This window comes from Nerophis lumbriciformis, linkage group LG22 (assembly GCF_033978685.3).
Source record: "Nerophis lumbriciformis linkage group LG22, RoL_Nlum_v2.1, whole genome shotgun sequence".
NCBI lineage: Eukaryota > Metazoa > Chordata > Actinopteri > Syngnathiformes > Syngnathidae > Nerophis > Nerophis lumbriciformis.
The window spans coordinates 27,602,459-27,628,216 of record NC_084569.2 but is presented as its reverse complement, the minus strand read 5'-3'; the positions used below and the strand labels follow the sequence as shown (position 1 = coordinate 27,628,216).

Below are 25,758 nucleotides of genomic sequence, written 5' to 3'. Positions count from 1 at the left end.
TAACATTTTTCTCACAATATTGTTTTTCTGAAAAATATTTTCCCACCATACATTTCACTTTAATCCTGTGAAATGGCAAATTTTATAGCATTTTCTCAAAATATTCAGAAATAATTGTTGTACGACAACTTTTTTTCTCACCATATTACTAATTTTTTTCCTAAAATAAAAAAATTATTGTATGACAACCTTTCTCACAATATTGCATTTTTTTTTTTTAATACTTTTTTTTCTCCACGATATACTTTACTTTTATCCTGTAAAATGGCATACTTTTATCTTTAAAAGAAAATTAAACTTTAAAAAAAAATTGTACACAATTCTTGTAAAACAACTTTTTTTCTCACAAAATTATTTTTCTGTACCCCACTTTCCGTCCGAGTACAGCTGGGATAGGCTCCAGCACCCCCTGCGACCCCAGAAGGGACAAGCGGTACAAAATGGATGGATGGATATTTTTCCCATTGTATTTTGGACTTTCAACCTGTAAAATGGCAAATTTTAAAACCTTTTCTCAAAATATTCCGACAATTTTTGTACGAAAACTTTTTTCTTCCCATATTTCTAACATTTTTCCTAATTTGAAAAATATTTTTTGTAAGCTGTGTAATTTTACCTTGTAAAATAAACTTTTTTTTTTCTTAGAATATTCCTAAAATACCTTGTATGACAACTTTTCTCACAACATTGTAACTTAAAAAAAACTAAACGTTTTTCTTTTACGTTTTCGCGATATACTTTTCTTTAATCCTGTAAAATGGCAAACTTTTTTTCTTTAAAAAAAAAACTTTTAAAATATTTCTACACAATTCTTGTAAAATAACTTTTCCCACAATATTTTTTTACTTTAATCCTGTAAATGGTATGTTTTTTTCTTGTGCAATTTTACAATTTTTTCTCAAAATATTCAGACATAATACTTGTATGACAACTTTTTTTCTCACAAAATATATCTCACAATATAACTTTTCCTAAAATGAAAAATACTTCTTTTAAATACTATATTTTACTTTAATTTTGTAAATTACATAATTTTGTCTTGTAAAATATATTTTTTCATCAGAATATTCCTAAAAAATACTGTTGAACTTTTCTCACAATATTGCAACTTAATAAAACATTTCACAATATAGTTTACTTTAACCCTTTTAAATGGCATACTTTTTTCTTTAAAAAAAATAAAAACTTTGAAAATATATATTTTTACACAATTCTTGTAAAATAACTTTTCTCACAATTTTCTTTTTCTAAAAAAAATATTTTTTCCCACAATATATTTGACTTTCATCCTGTAAAATGGCATAAATGTTTCTTGTGAGTAGAAAAAAAAAATTCTCAAAAAAAAATCTAACATAATCTTTGTACAATGACAACTCCCACAATATGTAATACAATTATAAAATAATAAATACATTTTTACATAATGTTTGATTAAATCTTGTAAATTACATCATTTTGTCTGGTAAAATGTTTTTTCAGAATATTCCTAAAAGCTTTTGTATGACAACTTATCTCACAATATTGCAACTTTTTTCTAAAAATAAAATAGGACTTTTTTCACAATGTATTTGACTTTAATCATGTAAAATGGCTTTTTTTTTTTTTATCAAAACTTATTTCTAAAAATATTTTCTTGAAATATTTATACAGAATGCTTGTAAAAAAAAAAAATTCTAACTATTGCGTTTTTCTAAAAAAAAAAAAAAAGGGTGTGTGTGTGTGTGTGTATATATATATATATATATATATATATATATATATATATATATATATTTTTTTTTTTTTTTTTTTTTTTTTTTTAACTTTAATCCTGTAAAATGGCATATTTTCCTTGTAAAATTTTTAATTTTTTTTTAAATTCATGTTTTACTTTAATCTTGTATAATTTTGTCTTGTAAAATGAATTAAAAAAAAACATTTTCAGAATATTCGTAAACGTTTACTCACAATATTGCATCTTTATTGCTGCCTTTTGGGAGTTGTATGGTGGAAAAGTCAAATGGCTGCCCTTGGGGATTTCTAGTGTTAAAATCGAAGTTTCAGAGACTCATTAACTCCTTTTCCTCAGACGTTGGCTCGCCACGTGATGAACGTTCACCTCAGCGCTCATACGCAGACGGAAGGTGTCGAGGGCGAGATCCCGCTGGCCACCTTTAAGAAATACATTGCCTTCGCCAGGGCGTAAGTCTGTTTTTCGGGGGGGGGTTGCGTGACAGACTGACATATAAAACGCTCATTAACGCTCCTCGGTCTCTTTCATAGTAAATGTGGCCCTCGTCTCTCTGCTGCCGCCGCCGAGAAGCTGAAGAACCGATACGTGCTGATGAGGAGCGGCGCCAGAGAGCACGAGAGAGAGAGCAACAAAAGACCCACCATCCCCATCACTGTCAGGTATTTCTAGTTCTATTAGTTACGATATATTACCGTATTTTCCGCACTATTAGCCGCACCTAAAAACCACAAATTTACTCAAAAGCTGACAGTGCGGCTTTTAACCCGGTGCGCTTTATATATGGATTAATATTACGATTCATTTTCATAAAGTTTCGATCTCGCAACTTCGGTAAACAGCCGCCATCTTTTTTCCCGGTAGAACAGGAAGCGCTTCTTCTTCTACGCAAGCAACCGCCAAGGTAAGCACCCGCCCCCATAGAACAGGAAGCGCTTCTTCTTCTACTGTAAGCAACCACCCGCCCGCGTAGAAGAAGAAAAAGCGCGCGGATATACCGTACGTTTCATTTCCTTTGTGTGTTTACATCTGTAAAGACCACAAAATGGCTCCTACTAAGCGTCAGGGATCCGGTTCATGAAAAGACGCAATCTCTCCATCCGCACACGGATTACTATTTCACAGCAACTGATATTCCTGTGAACCGCACTGTGGATACAACGGGAGCACGTACGGTGAATATTCGCACCACAGGGAATGAGAAGTCATCCTTCACTGTGGTTCTAGCTTGCCATGCTAATGGTTAGAAACTTCCACCCATGGTGATATTCAAAAGGAAGACCTTGCCAAAAGAGACCTTTCCAGCCGGCGTCATCATAAAAGCTAACTCGAAGGGATGGATGAAGAAAAGATGAGCGAGTGGTTAAGGTAAGTTTAAGTTTACGCGAAGAGGCCGGGTGGCTTTTTTCACGCAGCTCTGTCCATGTTGCGTACATTTTGGGAATGAACAGAGTTGGTAGAACGCTGGTTTTTAATATATTATTAAAGTTTGACTGACCTATCTGACTGTTTTTTTGACATTCCTTTAGCGCAGTTAGATGCGGCTTACAACACCGGGCGGCTTATAGGTGGACAAAGTTTTGAAATATGCCGTTCATTGAAGGCGCGGCTTTTAACCCAGGGCGCCTTATGGTGCGGAAAATACGGTAACTATACTTTCTAGTATCACTGAGCTTCCACTGCTAAGATCTCATTGGTGGAGCAGATTACTCTTCTTTGAAAAATATATAACCTCGTAGTTTTGCCTTTGTTTTGGACATTTAAATATTAAACTCAGCCGATTTTCTTACTGCTTTCAGTCTCCTCTTAAATAAAAAATTATGGTTGATAGCCACACATCAACAAGTAATTACTGGCGACCCTCCTTCTCATTATATAGCTGTGTGTCTGATGCGTTCAATGCAGCTTGGATTTTACAGTTTCTCGCAGTATTGTATTGTAGTGTGGGGAATTACTGCCCTGAAATGAGACATCTGAGCGCAAATGGATGCGTTATATGACCTAAAATCTATATCAAGATATGTATATATATATTAACAATATATTATTTGGCATGCAAATTGTAATTACGGTAAACCATTTCAGAACGGGTTTCAAAGGCTTCTAAACTCTGACGTACGCAGTATATTTATGTCATTCCTGGTTGTATTTCCTCAAAACTACCGTACATTCCGGACTATAGAGTATATAAGCCGCACTGGACTATAAGCCACAGATATATACGTTGTATTTATTTACACAGAAATATTTTGTAAATGATTATTTACATAACTTAATTGTTTCCAAACGGGGTCTGCAACAAGGCAGTAAAACGGAGAATCAAAAAATACATAAGTCATCGTCATGGACCCACTAACTCCAATCAGCTAAACAGACTCTATAACTCCACGGTGACGTTTTGGTGAATTTACTAGGGAATTTGTGAAACTCAAAACGATACAAAAAGAATGCCATTGTAAGTTAATAATACTAACACAGACGCTCATAAACGTGCTAGCATATTAGCAAATGCTAACGATGCTGGTGCTCCCACAGACATCACACATGACGTTTTGGTGAATTTACGAAACTTAAACAATACAAAAAGATTGTAATTGGAAGTTAATAATACTAACACAGACACTCGTGAACATGTTAGCATATTTGTTAATGCTAACGACGCTAGCTTCATTACATTACAATAGCACATACAATTATGCATGAAAACGCTATCAAACATGTGACTGCTTAGTAAGTATGAACTGTTTTAGTTATATTGTAAAACTCGCTTGGAGTGATAAACGAAGAAACCATCCATCCATCCATCCATCCATCCATCCATCCATCCATCCATCTTCTTCCGCTTATCCGAGGTCGGGTCGCGGGGGCAGCAGCTTAAGCAGGGAAGCCCAGACTTCCCTCTCCCCAGCCACTTCGTCCAGCTCCTCCCGGGGGTTCCCGAGGCGTTCCCAGGCCAGCCGGGAGAGATAGTCTTCCCAGCGTGTCCTGGGTCTTCCCCGTGGCCTCCTACCAGTCGGACGTGCCCGAAACACCTTCCTAGGGAGGCGTTCGGGTGGCATCCTGACCAGATGCCCGAACCACCTCATCTGGCTCCTCTCGATGTGGAGGAGCAGCGGCTTTACTTTGAGCCCCCCCCGAATGACAGAGCTTCTCACCCTATCTCTAAGGGAGAGCCCCGCCACTCGGCGGAGGAAACTCATTTCGGCCGCTTGTACCCGTGACCTTGTCCTTTCGGTCATGACCCAAAGCTCATGACCATAGGTGAGGATGGGAACGTAGATCGACCGGTAAATCGAGAGCTTTGCCTTCCGGCTCAGCTCCTTCTTCACCACAACGGATTGATACAGCGTCCGCATTACTGAAGACGCCGCACCGATCCGCCTGTCGATCTCACGATCCACTCTTCCCCCACTCGTGAACAAGACTCCGAGGTACTTGAACTCCTCCACTTGGGGCAAGATCTCCTCCCCAACCCGGAGATGGCACTCCACCCTTTTCCAGGAGAGAACCATGGACTCGGACTTGGAGGTGCTGATTCCCATCCCAGTCGCTTCACACTCGGCTGCGAACCGTTCCAGTGAGAGCTGAAGATCTTGGCCGGAGGAAGCCATCAGGACCACATCATCTGCAAATAGCAGTGACCTAATCCTGCAGCCACCAAACCAGATCCCCTCAACGCCCTGACTGCGCCTAGAAATTCTGTCCATAAAGGTTAGGAACAGAATTGGTGACAAAGGGCAGCCTTGGCGGAGTCCAACCCTCACTGGAAACGTGTCCGACTTACTGCCGGCAATGCGGACCAAGCTCTGACACTGATTATACAGGGAGCGAACTGCCACAATAAGACAGTCCGTTACCCCATACTCTCTGAGCACTCCCCACAGGACTTCCCGGGGTACACGGTCGAATGCCTTCTCCAAGTCCACAAAGCACATGTAGACTGGTTGGGCAAACTCCCATGCACCCTCAAGGACCCTGCCGAGAGTATAGAGCTGGTCCACAGTTCCACGACCAGGACGAAAACCACACTGTTCCTCCTGAATCCGAGGTTCGACTATCCGGCGTAGCCTCCTCTCCAGTACACCTGAATAGACCTTACCGGGAAGGCTGAGGAGTGTGATCCCACGATAGTTGGAACACACCCTCCGGTCCCCCTTCTTAAAGAGAGGAACCACCACCCCGGTCTGCCAATCCAGAGGTACCGCCCCCGATGTCCACGCGATGTTGCAGAGTCTTGTCAACCAAGACAGCCCCACAACATCCAGAGCCTTAAGGAACTCCGGGCGGATCTCATCCACTCCCGGGGCCTTGCCACCGAGGAGCTTTTTAACTACCTCGGCAACCTCAGCCCCAGAAATAGGAGAGCCCACCACAGATTCCCCAGGCCCTGCTTCCTTATAGGAAGACGTGCTGGTAGGATTGAGGAGGTCTTCGAAGTATTCCCTCCACCGATCCACAACATCCGCAGTCGAGGTCAGCAGAGCACCATCCCCACCATACACGGTGTTGACACTGCACTGCTTCCCCTTCCTGAGGCGGCGGATGGTGAGCCAAAAGAACCCGATAGGACTCCTTCTTCAGCCTGACGGCATCCCTCACCGCCGGCATCCACCAACGGGTTCTAGGATTACCGCCACGACAGGCACCAACTACCTTGCGGCCACAGCTCCAATCGGCCACCTCGACAATAGAGGTACGGAACATTGTCCACTCGGACTCAATGTCCAGCACCTCCCTCGTGACATGTTCAAAGTTCTTCCGGAGGTGGGAATTGAAACTCTCTCTGACAGGAGACTCTGCCAGGCGTTCCCAGCAAACCCTCACAATGCGTTTGGGCCTGCCAGGTCTGTCCGGCATCCTCCCCCACCATCGCAGCCAACTCACCACCAGGTGGTGATCGGTAGAAAGCTCCGCCCCTCTCTTCACCCGAGTGTCCAAAACATGAGACCGCAAATCCGATGACACAACTACAAAGTCGATCATGGAACTGCGGCCTAGGGTGTCCTGGTGCCAAGTGCACATATGGACACCCTTATGTTTGAACATGGTGTTTGTTATCGACAATCTGTGACGAGCACAAAAGTCCAATAACAGAACACCACTCGGGTTCAGATCCGGGCGGCCATTCTTCCCAATCACACCTCTCCAGGTTTCACTGTCGCTGCCAACATGAGCGTTGAAGTCCCCCAGTAGAACGAGGGAATCACCCGGGGGAGCACTCTCCAGTACTCCCTCGAGTGAATCCAAAAAGGGTGGGTACTCTGAGCTGCTGTTTGGCGCGTAAACGTAAACAACAGTCAGGACCCGTACCCCCACCCGAAGGCGGAGGGAAGCTACCCTCTCGTCCACCGGGTTGAACTCCAACGTGCAGGCTTTGAGCCGAGGGGCAACAAGAATAGCCACCCCAGCCCGTCGCCTCTCACTGCCGGCAACGCCAGAGTGGAAGAGAGTCCAGCCCCTCTCAAGAGAAGTGGTTCCAGAGCCCTTGCTGTGCGTCGAAGTGAGTCCGACTATATCTAGCCGGAACTGCTCCACCTCACGCACTAGCTCAGGCTCCTTCCCCCCCAGCGAAGTGACGTTCCACGTCCCAAGAGCCAGCTTATGTAGCCGAGGATCGGACCGCCAAGTGCCCTGCCCTCGGTTGCCGCCCAGCTCACACTGCACCCGACCTCTATGGCCCCTGCTATGGGTGGTGAGCCCATTGGAGGGGGGACCCACGTTGCCTCTTCGGGCTGTGCCCGGCCGGGCCCCATGGGGACAGGCCCGGCCACCAGGCGCTCGCCATCGTGCCCCGCCTCCGGGCCTGGCTCCAGAGGGGGGCCCCGGTGACCCGCGTCCGGGCGAGGGAAATCTGGGTCCTTGGTTTGTGTTCTTCATCGAGGTCTTCGAGCTGCTCTTTGTCTGATCCCTCACCTAGGACCAGTTTGCCTTGGGAGACCCTACCAGGGGGCATAGAAACCCCCGGACAACATAGCTCCTAGGATCATTGGGACACGCAAACTCCTCTACCACGGTAAGGTGGCAGCTCAGAGAGGAGACGAAGAAACCATACAATTGCAAATGCTGTGGACAACTAGCAGACGTAACGGTACTCGTACTTCTGATTCTACAAACAGAAGGAAAATGCTGTGGACGTTCAAATCGCAGCACCTGCAGTGAGCGAATTCCTCCAAAAGATGGCGCCATAAGCACAAACAATAACACACTTTTTCAGTGTCTTTGCCGGTGTTCTCTGAAAACTTTTTGTTGAATACAAAACATTATGGCCGTTAGCGTAGAAAAATCCATCAATTAGCTGCACCGTTTTATAATCCGCAGGGTGCAAAGCGTAGGAAATGGTGGCGTTTTGGTGAATCTACCAAACTGAAACGATACAAAAAGAATGTCATTGTAAGTTAATAATGCTAACAAAGACACTCGTAAATGTGTTAGTATATTTGCTAGCGTCATTATATCACGTACAAATATGCATGAAAACACTCCTACAGACATCACACATGGGACGGTTTAGTTGTTTTAGTTACATTGTAAAACTTACATTGTAAAACTTACAAATGTTGCTTGGAGTGATGAAGAATCCATATGTGTAGAAACGCTATGTGTGGCTAGGGGGGGAAAAAAGCACTACGTCCAAAAGATGGCGCACAAACAAAACATACTGTTTTTTTGTTGTTTGTTTTTAATCGAATTTTTATTGAAGACAAATTCTGAAATGAGCTGTTCTGTGTTATTAGCCGCAGGGTTCAAAGCGTAGGAAATGGTGACGTTTTGATGAATTTACAAAACTGAATCAATACAAAGAGAATGCCGTTGTAAGCTAATAATACTAACAAAGTAAATGTGTTAGCATATTAGCTAATGCTAATGACGCTAGCGTCTCTATTACCATATCACGTACAAATACGCGTGAAAACACTCCTACAGACGTCACACATGGGACAGTTTAGTAAGTAAGAATTGTTTGTTATATTGTAAAATTTACAAACGTTGCTTGGCGTTATGAATGAAGAATCCATACGAGTAGCAACGCTATGGATGACTAGGGAGGGTAAAGGCACTACGGGTAAATGGAAGGACACTGCAGAACCTGCAGTGAGCAAATTCATCCAAAAGATGGCGCCCAAGCACAAACAAAACACCCTGTGTTTTTTATTTTTTATTTTTTTTAAATAAAATTATTTTATTATAGCCGTCATTGAAGAAAAATTCTGAAATGAGCCGTTCTGTCTAATTAGCCGCAGGTTTCAAAGCGTAGGAAATGGTGACGTTTTGATTAATTTAAAAAACTGAAATAATACAAAAAGAATGCCTTTGTAAGCTAATAATACTAACAAAGACACTCGTAAATGTGTTGGCATATTAGCTAATGCTAACGACACTAGCGTCATTATATTACCATATCATGTACAAATATGCATGAAAACACTCTTACACACTATAGACTGGTAAGTATGAATAGTTTTAGTCACATTGTAAAACTTACAAACATTGCTTGGAGTGATGAATGAAGAATCTATACTAGTAGAAACGCTATGGATGGCTAGGGGGGGTGGAGAAAGCACTACAAGTCAATGGAAGGACACTGCAGAACCTGCAGTGAGCAAATTCATCCAAAAGATGGCGCCCAAGGACAAACAATAAAACACCCTGTGTTTTTGCCATTTCTTAAAATAAAATGATTTTATTGTAGCCGTGATTGAAGAAAAATTCAGAAATTAGCTGCTCTGTCTCATTAGCCGCAGGGTTCAAAGCGTAATAAAAAAGTATTATATTCGGAACATTTAATGTTATATTTAATATACTCAATTAGGGATGTCCGATATTATCGGCCGATAAATGCTTTAAAATATAATATCGGAAATTATCGGTATCTGTTTCAAAATTATCGGTGTCTGTTTGAAAAAGTAAAATATTTGACTTTTTAAAACGCCACTGTGTACACGGACGTAGGGAGAAGTACAGAGCGCCAATAAACCTTTAAGGCACTGCCTATGCGTGCCGGCCCAATCACATAATATCTACGGCTTTTCACACACACAAAAGTGAATGCAATGCATACTTGGTCAACAGCCATACAGGTCACACTGAGGGTGGCCGTATAAACAACTTTAACACTGTTACAAATATGCGCCAAACCGTGAACCCACACCAAACAAGAATGACAAACACATTTCGGGAGAACATCCGCACCGTAACACAACACAAACACAACAGAACAAATACCCAGAACCCCTTGCAGCACTAACTCTTCCGGGACGCTACAATATACACCCCCCGCTACCCCACCCATCTCAACCTCCTCATGCTCTCTCGGGGAGAGCATGTCACAAATTCCAAGCTGCTGTTTGGAGGCATGTTAAAAAAATTATGCACTTTGTGATTTCAATAATAAATATGGCAGTGCCATGTTGGCATTTTTTTTCCATAACTTGAGTTGATTTATTTTGGAAAACCTTGTTACATTGTTTAATGCATCCAGCGGGGCATCACAACAAAATTAGGCATAGTAATGTGTTAATTCCACAACTGTATATATCGGTATTGGTTGATATCGGAATCGGTAATTAAAGAGGAACATTATCACAATTTCAGAATGGTTAAAACCATTAAAAATCAGTTCCCAGTGGCTTATTATATTTTTAGAAGTTTTTTTCAAAATTTTACCCATCACGCAATATCCCTAAAAAAAAAGCTTCAAAGTGCCTGATTTTAACCATCGTTATAAACACCCATCCATTTTCCTGTGACGTCACATAGTGAATACAAACAAACATGGCGGAAAGAACAGCCAGCTATAGCGACATTAGCTCGGATTCAGACTCGGATTTCAGCGGCTTAAGCGATTCAACAGATTACGCATGTATTGAAACGGATGGTTGTAGTGTGGAGACAGGTAGCGAAAACGAAATTGAAGAAGAAACTGAAGCTATTGAGCCACATCGGTTTGAACCGTATGCAAGCGAAACCGACGAAAACGACACGACAGCCAGCGACACGGGAGAAAGCGAGGACGAATTCGGCGATCGCCTTCTAACCAACGATTGGTATGTGTTTGTTTGGCATTAAAGGAAACTAACAACTATGAACTAGGTTTACAGCATATGAAATACATTTGGCAACAACATGCACTTTGAGAGTGCAGACAGCCCAATTTTCATCAATTAATATATTCTGTAGACATACCCTCATGTCAGCAGGCCAGGGAAGCTAGGGTCGATATTCTTCTCTTGATCATCTTCGGTGGCATAAGGGACGGTGTGAGCCAAGACATCCAGGGGGTTTAGCTCGCTCGTCTGCGGGAACAAACTGCCGCCATTGCTTGCCGTGCTAGCGAGGTCCTTTGTCCCTGAATTGCTCACACACTACGGCAGATTCAATGGGGGTCTGGCGGCAGATTTCTTTGACTTTATCGTTGGTAATGCATCTGCTTTGAGTGTCGCAGGATATCCACACATTCTTGGCATCTCTGTCGTAGCATAGCTTTCGTCGGTAAAGTGTGCGGAACAAACGTCCAATTTCTTGCCACTTTCGCATCTTTGGGCCACTGGTGCAACTTGAATCCGTCCCTGTTCGTGTTGTTACACCCTCCGACAACACACCGACGAGGCATGATGTCTCCAAGGTACGGAAAACAGTCGAAAAAACGGAAAATAACAGAGCTGATTTGACTCGGTGTTTGAGGAAATGGCGGACTGCTTCCCGATGTGACGTCACAACGAATATTAGAAAGGCGTTTATTTCGCCAAAATTCACCCATTTAGAGTTCGGAAATCGGTTAAAAAAATATATGGTCTTTTTTCTGCCACATCAAGGTATATATTGACGCTTACATAGGTCTGGTGATAATGTTCCCCTTTAAGAGTTGGACAATATCGGAATATCGGATATCGGCAAAAAAGCCATTATCGGACATCTCTATACTCAATGTATCCGTTTCCTTCTTGAACATGTCCGCTTGCATTGCAGGCAGCTGGAGGCTGTGGTGCGCATCGCAGAATCCCTGGCCAAGATGAAGCTGCAGGCCGTGGCTGGAGAGGAGGAGGTGGATGAGGCCCTCAGACTCTTTCAGGTCTCCACTCTGGATGCCGCTTTGTCTGGCAGCCTTTCGGGTGTGTTTGTTGTGTTTTTATGCTCTAATATCACTTCATCCTCCAATATCTAAAAGCCTAATATGTAAGGACTTTGCTTCAGGTAAGTAGATGGTTAAAGCAGGTTAAAGACCTGCTCTGATCACAATCCTTTTGTAAGACGAGAACACGTTTTTTGTTTTTTTTATGCATTCTAACTCGTAAAATAATCGCTAGCTAGCAAAAGTTTGCTAACAACGGAGGTAACGGCCATCATTATGTCATTGCGTCTAACCCGCTAAAAAAAAACATCCAAAAACTAACAATACTGTATATCTTGGGACCTGAGTATTGACCAAGTATTACCGATATTGTTATTTTAAGCGCTAACGCAGAGGGACTACTTTTACCGTGATCACAGAGAGCTAACTAGCTTATGCTGCTGTCTTGACAAACTGAGCCTGTGAGCCGCTGCATGGCCTCTGAGTTGGTGAAAGTTAATTTTGGATTATAAATCATGCCTCTCACCTGGATAGTAGAAGGTTGTGGTTATAGGGACGGCGTGGCTCAGTGGAAGAGTGGCCGTGCGCGACCCGAGGGTCCCTGGTTCAATCCCCACCTAGTACCAACCTCGTCATGTCCGTTGTCCTGAGCAAGACACTTCACCCTTGCTCCTGATGGGTGCTGGTTAGCGCCTTGCATGGCAGCTCCCTCCATCAGTGTGTGAATGTGTGTGTGAATGGGTAAATGTGGAAGTAGTGTCAAAGCGCTTTGAGTACCTTGAAGGTAGAAAAGCGCTATACAAGTACAACCCATTTATCATTTATTTATTTATAAACTAAGAACTTGGTCAACTTTGGCATTCAACTTGGAGATGGTGAAAAAGATGAATCACTTTTTTTTTTTTAATATAACCTACCGGGTGGACTATAATTAATTCTTCATCTAAACGGGAAGATATGAACATCCCAGTGAGAGCAGACATTGTACAGTAAGTGATTGTTTTGTTATGTTCGTAGTTTGTATTTATTGTTTAGCACTTAGCAATACTGCTACATGACGGATCTGCTTATCGCTCAGCTTCTAAAACTTGGAGCTCATCCTCCTTATTTTCAGGCTCAAAAATATAAGGTTCTGGATCATAATTTGTCACAAAGAAGTCTGTCTCTCATGAAGTCTGCCATGATTAGTAGTGTTGTTGTTGATGGAAAGGGCGAAAATTGTGATACGTTTGTAAAATGAATACACTGTCGTATGCTTGAAATGAGCAAAATGCGTAAATATGGCATATTATGAATGTTACTACATTACATATATATTTACATCATGTATATATTACATGTTATGACTGTTACTACATATATACTTACATCATGTGTATATGACATGTTATTATGAATGTTACTACATTACATATATATTACATGTTATTATAAATGTTACTATATTACATATATACTTACATCATGTATATATTACATGTTATTATAAATGTTACTACATTAGATATATACTTACATCATGTATATATGACATGTTATTATGAATGTTACAATATTACATATATATTACATGTTATTATGAATGTTACTACATTACATATATACTTACATCATGTTTGTATTACATGTTATTATGAATGTTACTACATTACATATATACTTACATCATGTATATATGACATGTTATTATGAATGTTACTACATTACATATATACTTACATCATGTATATATTACATGTTATTAAGAATGTTACTACATTACATATACATTACATATTATAAATGTTACGACATTACATATATACTTACATCATGTATATATGACATATTATGAATGTTACTACATTACATGTATACTTACATCATGTATATATTACATGTTATTATGAATGTTACTACATTACATATATACTTACATCATGTATATATGACATGTTATTATGAATGTTACTACATTACATGTATACTTACATCATGTATATATTACATGTTATTATGAATGTTACTACATTACATATACACTTACATCATGTATATATGACATGTTATTATGAATGTTACAACATTACATATATATTACATGTTATTATGAATGTTACTACATTGCATATATACTTACATCATGTATATATTACATGTTATTATGAATGTTACTACATTACATACAGTATATATTACATGTTATTATAAATGTTACTACATTACATATATACTTACATCATGTATATATTACATGTTATTATAACTGTTACTACATTACATATATACTTACATCATCTATATATTACATGTTATTATGAATGTTACTACATTACATATATACTTACATCATGTACCGGTATATATTACATGTTATGAATGTTATAACATTACATATATACTTACATCATGTATATATTACATGTTATGAATGTTATTACATTACATATATACTTACGTCATGTATATATTACATGTTATGAATGTTACAACATTACATATATACTTACAGTGTGTATACAAAACATAGATGGAGATTTTTTGATGTTTCTTAGAGCGCTCTATAGGCGCAAAAGGACAAATTCCATGACCTTCATCGTTAGCTGACTTTTGCTAACTTTTATTTACAAGTTACAATGCATACAAAAAGAAAACATATGTGTTCTTGTCATACATAAGGATTGTGAAAGGCAAAATTAAGTGCATGCAAAATGATTTTTAAGAACTCCCCACTAGGGACGATGTTTGATAAGAAATTATCGAGTTCGAGCCTATTATCGAATCCTCTTATCGGACCGATTCCTTATCGATTCTCTTATCGAGTCCAGATAGGTTGTTGTACCGGTATATGGAAGAAAAAAAACACACAATATTTGGTTTAACAAAAGCTCACTTTTATTATATGAGAAAAAAATAAAATCTAATAAATACATAAATATTGACTGTTACCCCCCTAAAAAATAAAATAAATAAATATTGACTGTTGTTACCCAAAGTATATTAAGTGGGATTTTTCAGAAAAACAAATATATACAGTAACACAAAAACAACCTGTCTCTGTGATCACTATAGGTGTATAAATAATAATATAGTGTTAAATAAAATCAGTCCCTTGGGCACAAAACTGAAAATAATACAGCTCTCCAAAAAGTGCACTTCTGCTGCTATTTGACATAACTGTTTGTTATGATGCCTTGACATTTTTGCACTTTATTTCTTTATTGAAAGAAAATTCTATGAAGCGAAAAGTTGTTTGCAAATGTGGTTGCAATGCTAAAAAATTAAAAGTTAAAGCTAAAAAAGCAATACACTTTATTGAGTTAACATTATTTCTTTATAGGGGGAAAGATGTGATGTTCTGAGCTAGGGAATATAACTACACTACCCAGCATGCAACGTGAGTGACGAGCATGCGCGGTAGCCCCGAAAAGTGTTGTTGCATGTCGCCACGCCGGCAGCTAAGAATGAGGTTATGAACACGCTGTGAAAGTAAACGTCAAGAACTCAGCCAACACGCCTCGTCTGCATTATTTATAATTAGACAGACAACACATATACAGTGTGATTTTGTTTTGTTTACAAGGAAAGAAAAACAAAAGTTAAAAAAGGGAGATGTCATATATGTTGTATATATATGTATGTGCTGCGGTTGCTTTAAGAACGTTGCGACAGCTGCCGTAAAGGAGGTGCGTTGCTAGCCTGGTTGCTATGTTTCCGGTTGGTCGTAAAAGTGTTCGTCATGTGTTTGTACCCTGCTCAAATCTCTCAGTAAAGTTATTCATTGGATTATACCTTTTGTTTTGAACTTTATTACACCTTGGAGCGCTTTTTCCGGTCCATTGTTTTTCCTGCTTTCGCTATCTGCGCCTAATGACTGAGCTACGTGACGTCAGTTCTTGTGATGTCACACGGAGCATTTCTGGTCGGGACGGGATTCGTTCCGAGGGATTCGAATAAAAAACAACTCTTTTTCTTTACTGTAGTGGTCTCGATAACGGGTACCGGTTCTCAAAAAGGGATTCGAGTCCGAGGACTCGGCTCTTTTCTTATCGAACAACCGGGAAAACCGGTTTCGAGTATCATCCCTACTCCCCACAGTAGAACCTCGATTTTCGAACTTAATTTGTTTCTTCAACAGGGTTTTTAAATAGACAAGTTCGTATAGTGAAGCAAGTTTCCCCATAAGAAAATGTAAACATGAATAAGGGGTTTCCGTATTTTGGTATACACTTTGAGCACAGTATACATCTATGATCTATGGTTCGTTAATCAAAAAATTATGGGTTCCACTTAATTGGTGGAGATTACCAAACCTCATGTGACGTAAAAATGTCCATGTCTCTTTAAATCCCCTGGGAATGCTTTATGACGGGCTGCAACTTCATTCTATGCGCAGGTGTGGAGGGCTTCACCTCTCAAGAAGACCAGGAAATGATCTCCCGCATTGAGAAGCAGCTGAAGAGACGCTTTGCTATCGGTTCCCAGGTGTCCGAGCACAGCATCATCCAGGACTTCAGCAAACAGGTGACTTGAACGCACCACATGGAAAAAATTTACCATATTTTCCGGACTATTGAGCGCACCGGTATATAAGCCACACCCACTCAATTTTTGAAGAAAAAAATATTTTTACATATATTAGCCGCCCCAGACTATAAGACGCAGGAATATACGTTGTGTAATGATTATTTACACAGAAATGTTTTGTAAATGTTTATTTACACACCTTAATTCTTTCCAAACTGTGTAACGCGGCAGTAAAACAGCTGATCAAACAAAACAGAAGTCATCGTCATGGACCCACCTGCTGCGCAAGCTAGCTCTCCAATCAGCTAAACAGACTGGATAACTCCACGGTGACGTTTTGGTGAACTTACTGAGGAATTTGTGAAACTGAAACAATCAAAAAAGTTAATAATACTAACAGAGACACTCGTAATCGTGTTCGCATATTAGCTAATGCTAACAACGCTAGCTTGAATACATTATGATAGCAGGTACAAACATACATGAAAACCCTCCTACAGACATCACACATGGGACGGTTTAGTAAGTATGAATAGTTTTAGTTATATTGTAAAGCTTACAAACGTTGCTTTTGAAGTGATGAATGAAGAATGTATACGTGTAGAAACGCTATGGGCGATTTGAAGACAGAACAGCACTCGTACTTCCGGTTCAAATCTTTAAACAGCAGGAGACACTCGTAGGCGTTCTCCCAGCATGACCTGCAGTAAGCAAACTTGTCCAAAAGATGGCGCCAGAGCACAAAAATGACACAATTTTAGTGTATTTGCATGTGTTTAATGAAAACTATTTGCATCATTGCCATCAACGAAGAATAATCCATAAATGAACTGCACTGTTTTATCAGCCGCAGGGTTCAAAGCGTAGGAAAAAATTGTCCGCTTATAGTCCGGAATTTATGGTAGATTTTTTTTGTAATTAACAGTAAGCAATAACGCCTGTCAGAACTGCTTTCACTTCTATTCATGTTTTTATTCGTTTGCCATGGCAGAAATACCCCGAACACGCCATCTTCAAGGTGGTCCATCTGATGTTGAGAAGAGGCGAGCTGCAGCACCGCATGCAAAGAAAAGTTCTCTACAGAGTCAAGTAGACTAGAAAATATTGTTGCTGTAAATACTTCTTGTCTGCATGCATCTTAGCCAGTCAACAATCTTACGGTGAATTCTTCTTAGCTTCACTTTAAAAATTGTTAAGAGTGTGACTGTTGCCATGGCAACGATGCTTTGTACCACCAAAATATGTTTTCAGAAATGTGCCTAACCTGTAAAAAAAAATCATGAATAAAACGTTTGGCAGTGATAATGGCGGGTGTTGTTGGTTTTTTTTGTTTCATGAATTCCGTGCGACTAAAGGAGTTATTTCCGCACTTTCAGACCGAGATATAGACCAGTACCGGTACTCCTCTCCTTCTCTGGTCAAAGTTCCACAGACCAGTGGAGGTTCCAGGTAACCAATCAGATTGACTTTGACAGGTATAATACATTCATGATGCTGCCACACAGGTTCATGAATTAATTGATTACATCTTGATATAATGAAAACAATTAAATTATTAATAACTACATATTAAAACAACTATTTAAATAAATGTTATTTTAAATTAAATGACACATTTAGGTAATTATTTAAAGAATGATTTCTTTACTTAATGTTGTCCCATTATAACCCTCCAGAAAATCAAAGGATAATTGAAATTGTGCCTGTTTATTTAGTACGTCTGTGGCTTCCACACAGGCTGCAAGGGGGTTCACTCTATGATTCATCCTCAGCACCTGGGCGCATTTCTTTTATAGCGACATTAAATAAACAGAGTGAACCCTCTTGTCAGTTATCAACGCTTTCTGTAGGTGGAGGCGTGCCCCTATAGCTTACAAACAAGAGTTCAGCATCGTAATGTATGCATCAAGTAACGTCGTAGAAATCTAATCGCTTGTTCCTTTGGACGTTTCTGGAAAATCCGCCCATAACTTTGAGTCTATTACATAATTATGTGTGCAGAGTGTTTTGTCAAGGAAATAAATATATCTTCAGTACAAATGTCTTTATTTAATATGCAAGCTCAGCACAAACAATATTTTCTGGCACTAGCTGCAAGAACCAGTTCTATATATATTTTTTTTATTTTTTTTTTATTTCCCTAAGTCAAATGTGAATTTTAGGCAGGGCATTATGTTTATGATGACAAGCAGTGTTCGTAATAACAGTGTTATATAATGACGGCATTACTAACACCCTTACTTTTACTAGTAACGAGTAACCTAATTACGGTACTTTTAGATCCGTTACAACGCCGTTAACGATAGCTTGATGTAACGTGGCAAGCTACTCTTGATGTGGTTTTATTTATGTCAACAAGACAGCATCATTAGTGCAGCAAGCTCAGTGCAGGAAATATTTTTTTACACGTGAATGCAACAAGCAGTATCGCACTCAAATGAACTTGATATCAAACAGGAAGAGGCACCGTCACACTGTGACACAGCACACATACACGATGGGAATAGTGAACAACCAATCAATGATTGAAGTGACAAACCTGCCATCCAAACATCTGCCATCCAAACAATACCCCGTTTGTTGACAAGAAGACATGACAGCCATGGAAGCATGTTCAATCTCTTAATGAAGCAGAGGTGAGGCAATCCGGTGAAAAGATTCAAAAGAGCTAGCACTGCTAACTGATAAAGCTAACAAACGCAGCTCCCTTGAAACCTTCTAATGTCATACGTTATTAGGCAACAGGCCCCGCCTTTTAAAAGGCATTGTCTTGCTGAAATAAGCAGGGGCGTCCATGATAATGTTGCTTGGATGGCAACATATGTTGCTCCAAAACCTGTATGTACCTTTCAGCATTTTGTGCCTTCACAGATGTGTAAGTTACCCATGCCTTGGGCACTAATACACCCCCATACCATCACAGATGCTGGCTTTTGAACTTTGCGCTTAGAACAATCTGGATGGTTCTTTTCGTCTTTGGTACGGAGGACACAACGTCCACAGTTTCCAAAAACAATTTTAAATATGGACTCGTCAGACCACAGAACACTTTTCCACTTTGCATCAGTCTATCTTAGATGAGCTCGGGCCCAGCGAAGCCGGCGGCGTTTCTGGGTGTTGTTGATAAATGGCTTTCGCTTTGCATAGTAAATAAATAAATGATAAATGGGTTGTACTTGTATAGCGCTTTTCTACCTTCAAGGTACTCAAAGCGCTTTGACACTACTTCCACATTTACCCATTCACACACACATTCAAACACTGATGGAGGGAGCTGCCATGCAAGGCGCTAACCAGCACCCATCAGGAGCAAGGGTGAAGTGTCTTGCTCAGGACACAACGGACATGACGAGGTTGGTACTAGGTGGGGATTGAACCAGGGACCCTCGGGTTGCGCACGGCCATTCTTCCACTGCGCCACGCCGTCCCTAGTAGTAGAGTTTTAACTTGCACTTACGGATGTAGCGACCAACTGTAGTTACTGACAGTGGTTTTCTGAAGTGTTCCTGAGCCCATGTGGTGATATCCTTTACACACTGATGGCGCTTTTTGATGCAGTGCCGCCCAAGGACACGGACATTCAATGCTACGTGCATTGACTTCTCCAGATTCTCTGAACCTTTTGATATTACAGACATTAGTAGGTGAAATCCATAAATTCCTTGCAATAGCTGGTTGAGAAATGTTGTTCTGTTGAACATTTTGCTCACGCATTTGTTGACAAAGTGGTGACCCTTTCCCCATCCTTGTTTGTGAATGACTGAGCATTTCATGGAAGCTGATTTTATACCCAATCATGGCACCCACCTGTTCCCAATTAGCCTGTTCACCTGTGGGATGTTCTGAATAAGTGTTTGATGAGCATTCCTCACCTTTCTCAGTCTTTTTTGCCATTTGTGCCAGCTTTTTTGAAACATGTTGCAGGCATCAAATTCCAAATGAGCTAACATTTGCAAAAAATAACCAACTTTTCCAGTTTGAACGTTACATATCTTGTCTTTGCAGTCTAGTCAATTGAATATAAGTTGAAAAGGATTAGCAAATCATTGTATTCTGTTTTTATTAACCATTTACACAACGTGCCAACTTCACTGGTGTTGGGTTTTGTAATTACTTTCCCTGGTAATTAGTTACATTTATTAAAGAGTAATTCCATTAGTAACTCAATTACTTTTTTGGTAACGTAACGGGTAACTATTGTAGATTCCTAATGAAGCCTGAGCTTGACGCTCCTCTACTTTCTCCTGCTCCGCTTGCTGCGGCAACAACAAACAAAACTCAAGACGCTCCTCTTCGTTTTGTATCGTTTACTTGTGAACTTAAACATTCAAAAACGTAAAACAATAACGATGTGGGAACAAATGAATGAAAAAATGAAGCGAGTTTGTTACAGTAAGAAAGAGTTAGAAAAAGTAAGAGTAAGGTCAAAAAACTGTATGGCTCGATTCCACCATACCTGACTGCCATTACCCACATTACTTTGTGTCCAAACCATATTACCACACAGATCCTTCCGCCATATATACAATTAAACAGTTACGTAATCTTCACTGTATTAAAGCAGTATAAAATAGTACATCATCAAATTATTCAGACAAATATAATAATTACAAATAAAGTGTACCTTATAATTAGAGATGTCCAATAATATCGGCCTGCCGATATTATTGGCCGATAAATGCGTTAAAATGTAATATCGGAAATTATCGGTATCGTTTTTTTAATTATCAGTATCGTTTTTTTATTAATTTTTTTATTTTTATTCAATCAACATAAAAAACACAAGATACACTTACAATTAGTGCACCAACCCAAAAAACCTCCCTCCCCCTTTCACATTCATTCACACAAAAGGGTTGTTTCTTTCTGTTACTAATATTCTGGTTCTTACATTATATATCAATATATATCAATACAGTCTGCAGGGATACAGTCCGTAAGCACACATGATTGTGCGTGCTGCTGGTCCACTAATAGTACTAACCTTTAACAGTTAATTTTACTCATTTTCATTAATTACTAGTTTCTATGTAACTGTTTTTATATTGTTTTACTTTCTTTTTTATTCAAGAAAATGTTTTTAATTTATTTATCTTATTTTATTAATTTTTTTAAAAAGCACCATACCTGGTTGTCCAAATTAGGCATAATAATGTGTTAATTCCACGACTGCATATATCGGTTGATATTGGTATCGGTTGATATCAGTATCGGTAATTAAAGAGTTGGACAATATCGGAATATCGGATATCGGCAAAAAGCCATTATCGGACATCCCTACTTGTAATTATTCTAAGCATGTAATATACATGTATACATTTTCGTATTATGCAAATAAAGTACATTTTGGCTGAATAAACATAAAGCACGTTCCATAAAATGTAAATTAACTTAAACATCCTTTAGGCTCCTACAACTATAATTAAGAAATGTTCAGAAGACTGATGATGGAGTGCATTACAGTAAATACTACCAGGTACCAAGGACCATTCCCGCAGTCGCCATTATTATGACACACAGTCCGACTGTGAAGTGCATGCTGGGAAACGACGGGAAGCTGGCCTTGTCGATCTTCAATTGTTCTGTTGCGACACCCAAAAGCTTCTGCAAGTCATCAAAAACCTGAAGGAAAACCAAATGTCAGCATATTTCCTCAATCGTCCGTTTCCTCTTTTAAAAGTCCAACTGGTCCCACAGCAAACAGGAAACAGGAAATAGTCACCTGAGTGTTGAAGTCGAAGGCGGCGACCGCCTCCTCCAGCACGGCCTCCCTCTCCTCCTGGCTCAGGTCCATGTTGTTCATGCGGCTCCTGTACAGCTGCTTGAAGCGGTTCGGGCTGCTCACGCCGGGGAAGGAGAAAAATGAGAGCCCTTTTTTGCCCGACAGCCCAAGGGATTTCTGGGTAATTTTCCCCAACACCTGTCCTCCTGACAGATCTCCCAGGTACCGAGTGTAAGCGTGGGCCACCAGCAGCGTCGGATTCTCTTTACCAACCTGCAAAATCAATTAGTACATCTTACTCTTTGTATTTGTTTCCACCTGTTCCAGTTGGTATGTGGGTGCTGAATAGCGCCCCCTCTCAGACACGGGCTGTAAATCACTGCCAGGTCATTAGTGCCACGGTCGAGTGTGCCACAAAGAACGACAAAATCACGATTCAATTTCGCGACAATTCCAGTGTATTAAGCGGAGGTACATCGGTGCTGTGACCTGGATTAGAGGGAAATTCTATGCGGGTGAGTGTAACGGAGCCTATCTGGTTGACAGCTCAGGCTTTTAGCTCGGTAGTGAGCACGTTTGTCTATAAGGCGAACGACCCAGATTTGGGTCCTGGGCAAAACAAAAAAAGCAAGGTGCCGTGACCCGGATTAGAGTCAGGTGTACGGGGGTGAGTGTAACGGAGAACCTCACTCCCTATTTATCAGGTTGACCACTTGGGCTTTTAGCTCGGTGGCGAGCACGTATGTCTCTCAGGTGAACGACCCAGGTTCAAGTCTGAACTAGGAGTGGTGCCGTGACCCGGATTAGAGTGAGGTTTATAGGGGTGAGTGTAATGGAGGCAATCTGGTTGACAGCTCGGTAGCGAGCACGTTTGTCTCTCAGGCGAACAACCCAAGGTCAAGTCCCAGGCAAAACAAAAAAAGCAAGGACTGAACCAAGCGGTTCCATTGGTGCCGTGACCCGAATGAGAGTGAGGTGTACGGGGGTGAGTGTAATGGAGAATACGTTGGTTAACCTCACTCCCTAACAAAATTAAGTGTTGGCTACCAGGTTGACAGCTCAGGCTTTTAGCTCAGTAGCGAGCACGTTTGTCTCTCAGGCGAACGACCCAGGTTTGGGTCTTAGGGAAAACAAAAAAAGCAACAACTGAACAAAGCGGGTGCCGTGACCCGGATGAGAGTGAGGTATAACGGAGAACAGCCATGTGTACATTGGTTAACCTCACTCCCTAACAAACTTAAGAGCAGTCTTGGCTATCAGGTTGACAGCTCGGGCTTTTAGCTCGGTAGCGAGCACGTTTGTCTATAAGACGAACGACCCAGATTTGGGTCCTGGGCAAAACAAAAAAAGCAAGGTGCCATGACCCGGGTTAGAGTCAGGTGTACAGGGGTGAGTGTAACGGAGAACCTCACTCCCTATCTATCAGGTTGACCGCTTGGGCTTTTAGCTCGGTGGCGAGCACGTATGTCTCTCAGGTGAACGACCCAGGTTCAAGTCTGAACTAGGAGTGGTGCCGTGACCCGGATTAGAGTGAGGTTTATGGGAGTGAGTGTAATGGAGGCAATCTGGTTGACAGCTCGGTAGCGAGCACGTTTGTCTCTCAGGCGAACGACCCAGGGTCAAGTCCCAGGCAAAACAAAAAAAGCAAGGACTGAACCAAGCGGTTCCATTGGTGCCGTGACCCGAATGAGAGTGAGGTGTACGGGGGTGAGTGTAACGGAGAACAGCCATGTGTACGTTGGTTAACCTCACTCCCTAACAAACTTAAGAGCAGTGTTGGCTATCAGGTTGACAGCTCAGGTTTTTAGCTCAGTAGCGAGCACGTATGTCTCTCGGGTGAACGACCCAGGTTGAATGAAGTCTGAACCAGGAGTGGTGCCGTGACCCGGATTAGAGTGAGGTTGATGGGGGTGAGTGTAACGGAGAACAGCCATGTGTACGTTGGTTAACCTCACTCCCTAACAAAATTAAGAGCAGTGTTGGCTACCAGGTTGACAGCTCAGGGTTTTAGCTCAGTAGCGAGCACGTTTGTCTCTCAGGCGAACGACCCAGGTTTGGATCCTGGGGGAAACAAAAAAAGCAACAACTGAACAAAGCGAGTGCCGTGACCCGAATGAGAGTGAGGTGTAACGGAGAACAGCGATGTGTACGTTGGTTAACCTCACTCCCTAACAAACTTAAGAGCAGTGTTGGCTATCAGGTTGACAGCTCGGGCTTTTAGCTCGGTAGCAAGCACGTATGTCTCTCAGGTGAACGACCCAGGTTCAAGTCCCTGGCAGGACTGAACCAAGTGGGTTAGAACCCGGATTAGAGTGAAGTTTAAGGGGGTGAGTGTAACGGAGGCTATCTGGTTGACAGCTCTGGCTTTTAGCTCGGTAGCTAGCACGTTTGTCTCTCAGGCAAACGACCCAGGTTTGGGTCCTGGGCAAAACAAAAAAAGCAAGGACTGAACCAAGCGGGTTACATTGGTGCCATGACCCGAATTAGAGTGAAGTTCTATGCGGGTGAGTGTAACAGGGTCTATCTGGTTGACAGCTCGGGCTTGTAGCTCTATAGCAAGCACGTTTGTCTTTCAGGCGAACGACCCAGGTTTGGGTCCTGGGGAAAACAAAAAAAGCAAGGACTGAACCATGCGCGTTATGTTGGTGCCGTGACCCGGATGAGAGTGAGGTGTAATGGAGAACAGCCATGTGTACGTTGGTTAACCTCACTCCCAGACAAACTTAAGAGCAGTGTTGGCTATCAGGTTGACATCTCGGGCTTTTAGCTCCGTAGCGAGCACGTATATCCCTCAGGTGAATGACCCAGGTTCAAGTCCCGGGCAGGACTGAGCCAAGCGGATTACATTGGTAGCATTTCTAAAAGGCATGTTTACAAGTCAAAATTGCACATTCTAAATGGATTGAAATTGAAGTGAAGTTGATTTGAGACACAAGTGTTTTGAGTTGAGAGCCTGGTCACAGAACCAATGAAGCTGACATGTTGAGCTACTACAGTTTGTTTGTGGTGACATCATTGCACTGACCTGCCGCAGCCTCTGAGTGTAGACGTGCGTGGCCGCAGGAACGACCACCTTCCCTCGCCAGTCGGGGCCAAAAAAGTGCTCCATGTCGCTCTCCAGACTCTCCAGGCGGTCCAGCTCCTGAGGGAAGTATATCGGTGCGATCGCCGGGTGGGCGCAATTCTTATCCAGCTCCTCTTCCAGCACCTTGTAGATCTCGTAGAGGGAGCACAGCAGGAGCTGACAAGGGCAGGAAGTGCATTAATGACTAGTCCAGGGGTTCCTATTAGGTCGATGGCGAGCTACCGGTCGATGGTGGAGGGTGAGTCAGTCCATCGCCAGCCAGGCATTAAAAAAATAGACCTAAAAATTAGCGATCATCAATCTTCACTAAGACGTCACTTTCGTCACATGCTTGACATTCACGGCACCCGAGGGTCTTGTGAGATGACGCTGGCTGCTACCAGATCATTATTAAGAAAAAATGACCGACAGGAAGGCGAGAAACACTTTTTATTTCAACAGACTCTCGCGCAGGACCTGCCGTCAAAACTCTAAAGACCGACCGCACAGTTCCTGTCTTCACAATAAAAGCGCTGCTCCATCCTGCCTGCACTAACAAAACAAGAGTCTCAGAAAGCTAGCGCACACAAGCTACGGAGTTTGCCAGCAATGTATTTCTTGTAAAGTGTATAAAAAGGAATATGGAAGCTGGACAAATAAGATGGCAA

The 25,758-nt window shown here is 41.3% G+C and overlaps 2 protein-coding genes across 2 annotated transcripts in view; one reads left to right on the top strand and one right to left on the bottom strand.

Annotated features, from left to right (window-relative positions):
* Positions 1-17,609, top strand: part of mcm5 (minichromosome maintenance complex component 5) — a 35,048-nt gene extending 17,439 nt beyond the window's left edge. The window contains exons 12-16 of the mRNA XM_061973299.2: positions 2,069-2,181; positions 2,263-2,391; positions 11,696-11,838; positions 16,174-16,301; positions 17,296-17,609. Of these exons, the coding sequence (XP_061829283.1) occupies positions 2,069-2,181; positions 2,263-2,391; positions 11,696-11,838; positions 16,174-16,301; positions 17,296-17,397 (615 nt within the window). The 3' untranslated portion in view covers positions 17,398-17,609. The remainder of the gene's footprint in view (positions 1-2,068; positions 2,182-2,262; positions 2,392-11,695; positions 11,839-16,173; positions 16,302-17,295) is intronic.
* A 2,987-nt stretch (positions 17,610-20,596) lies between these two features.
* hmox1a (heme oxygenase 1a) overlaps positions 20,597-25,758 on the bottom strand; it is a 6,655-nt gene continuing 1,493 nt past the window's right edge. Inside the window, exons 3-5 of the mRNA XM_061973300.1 lie at positions 25,052-25,267; positions 22,027-22,299; positions 20,597-21,926 (exon numbers count right to left, since the gene is read on the bottom strand). Of these exons, the coding sequence (XP_061829284.1) occupies positions 21,774-21,926; positions 22,027-22,299; positions 25,052-25,267 (642 nt within the window). The 3' untranslated portion in view covers positions 20,597-21,773. The remainder of the gene's footprint in view (positions 21,927-22,026; positions 22,300-25,051; positions 25,268-25,758) is intronic.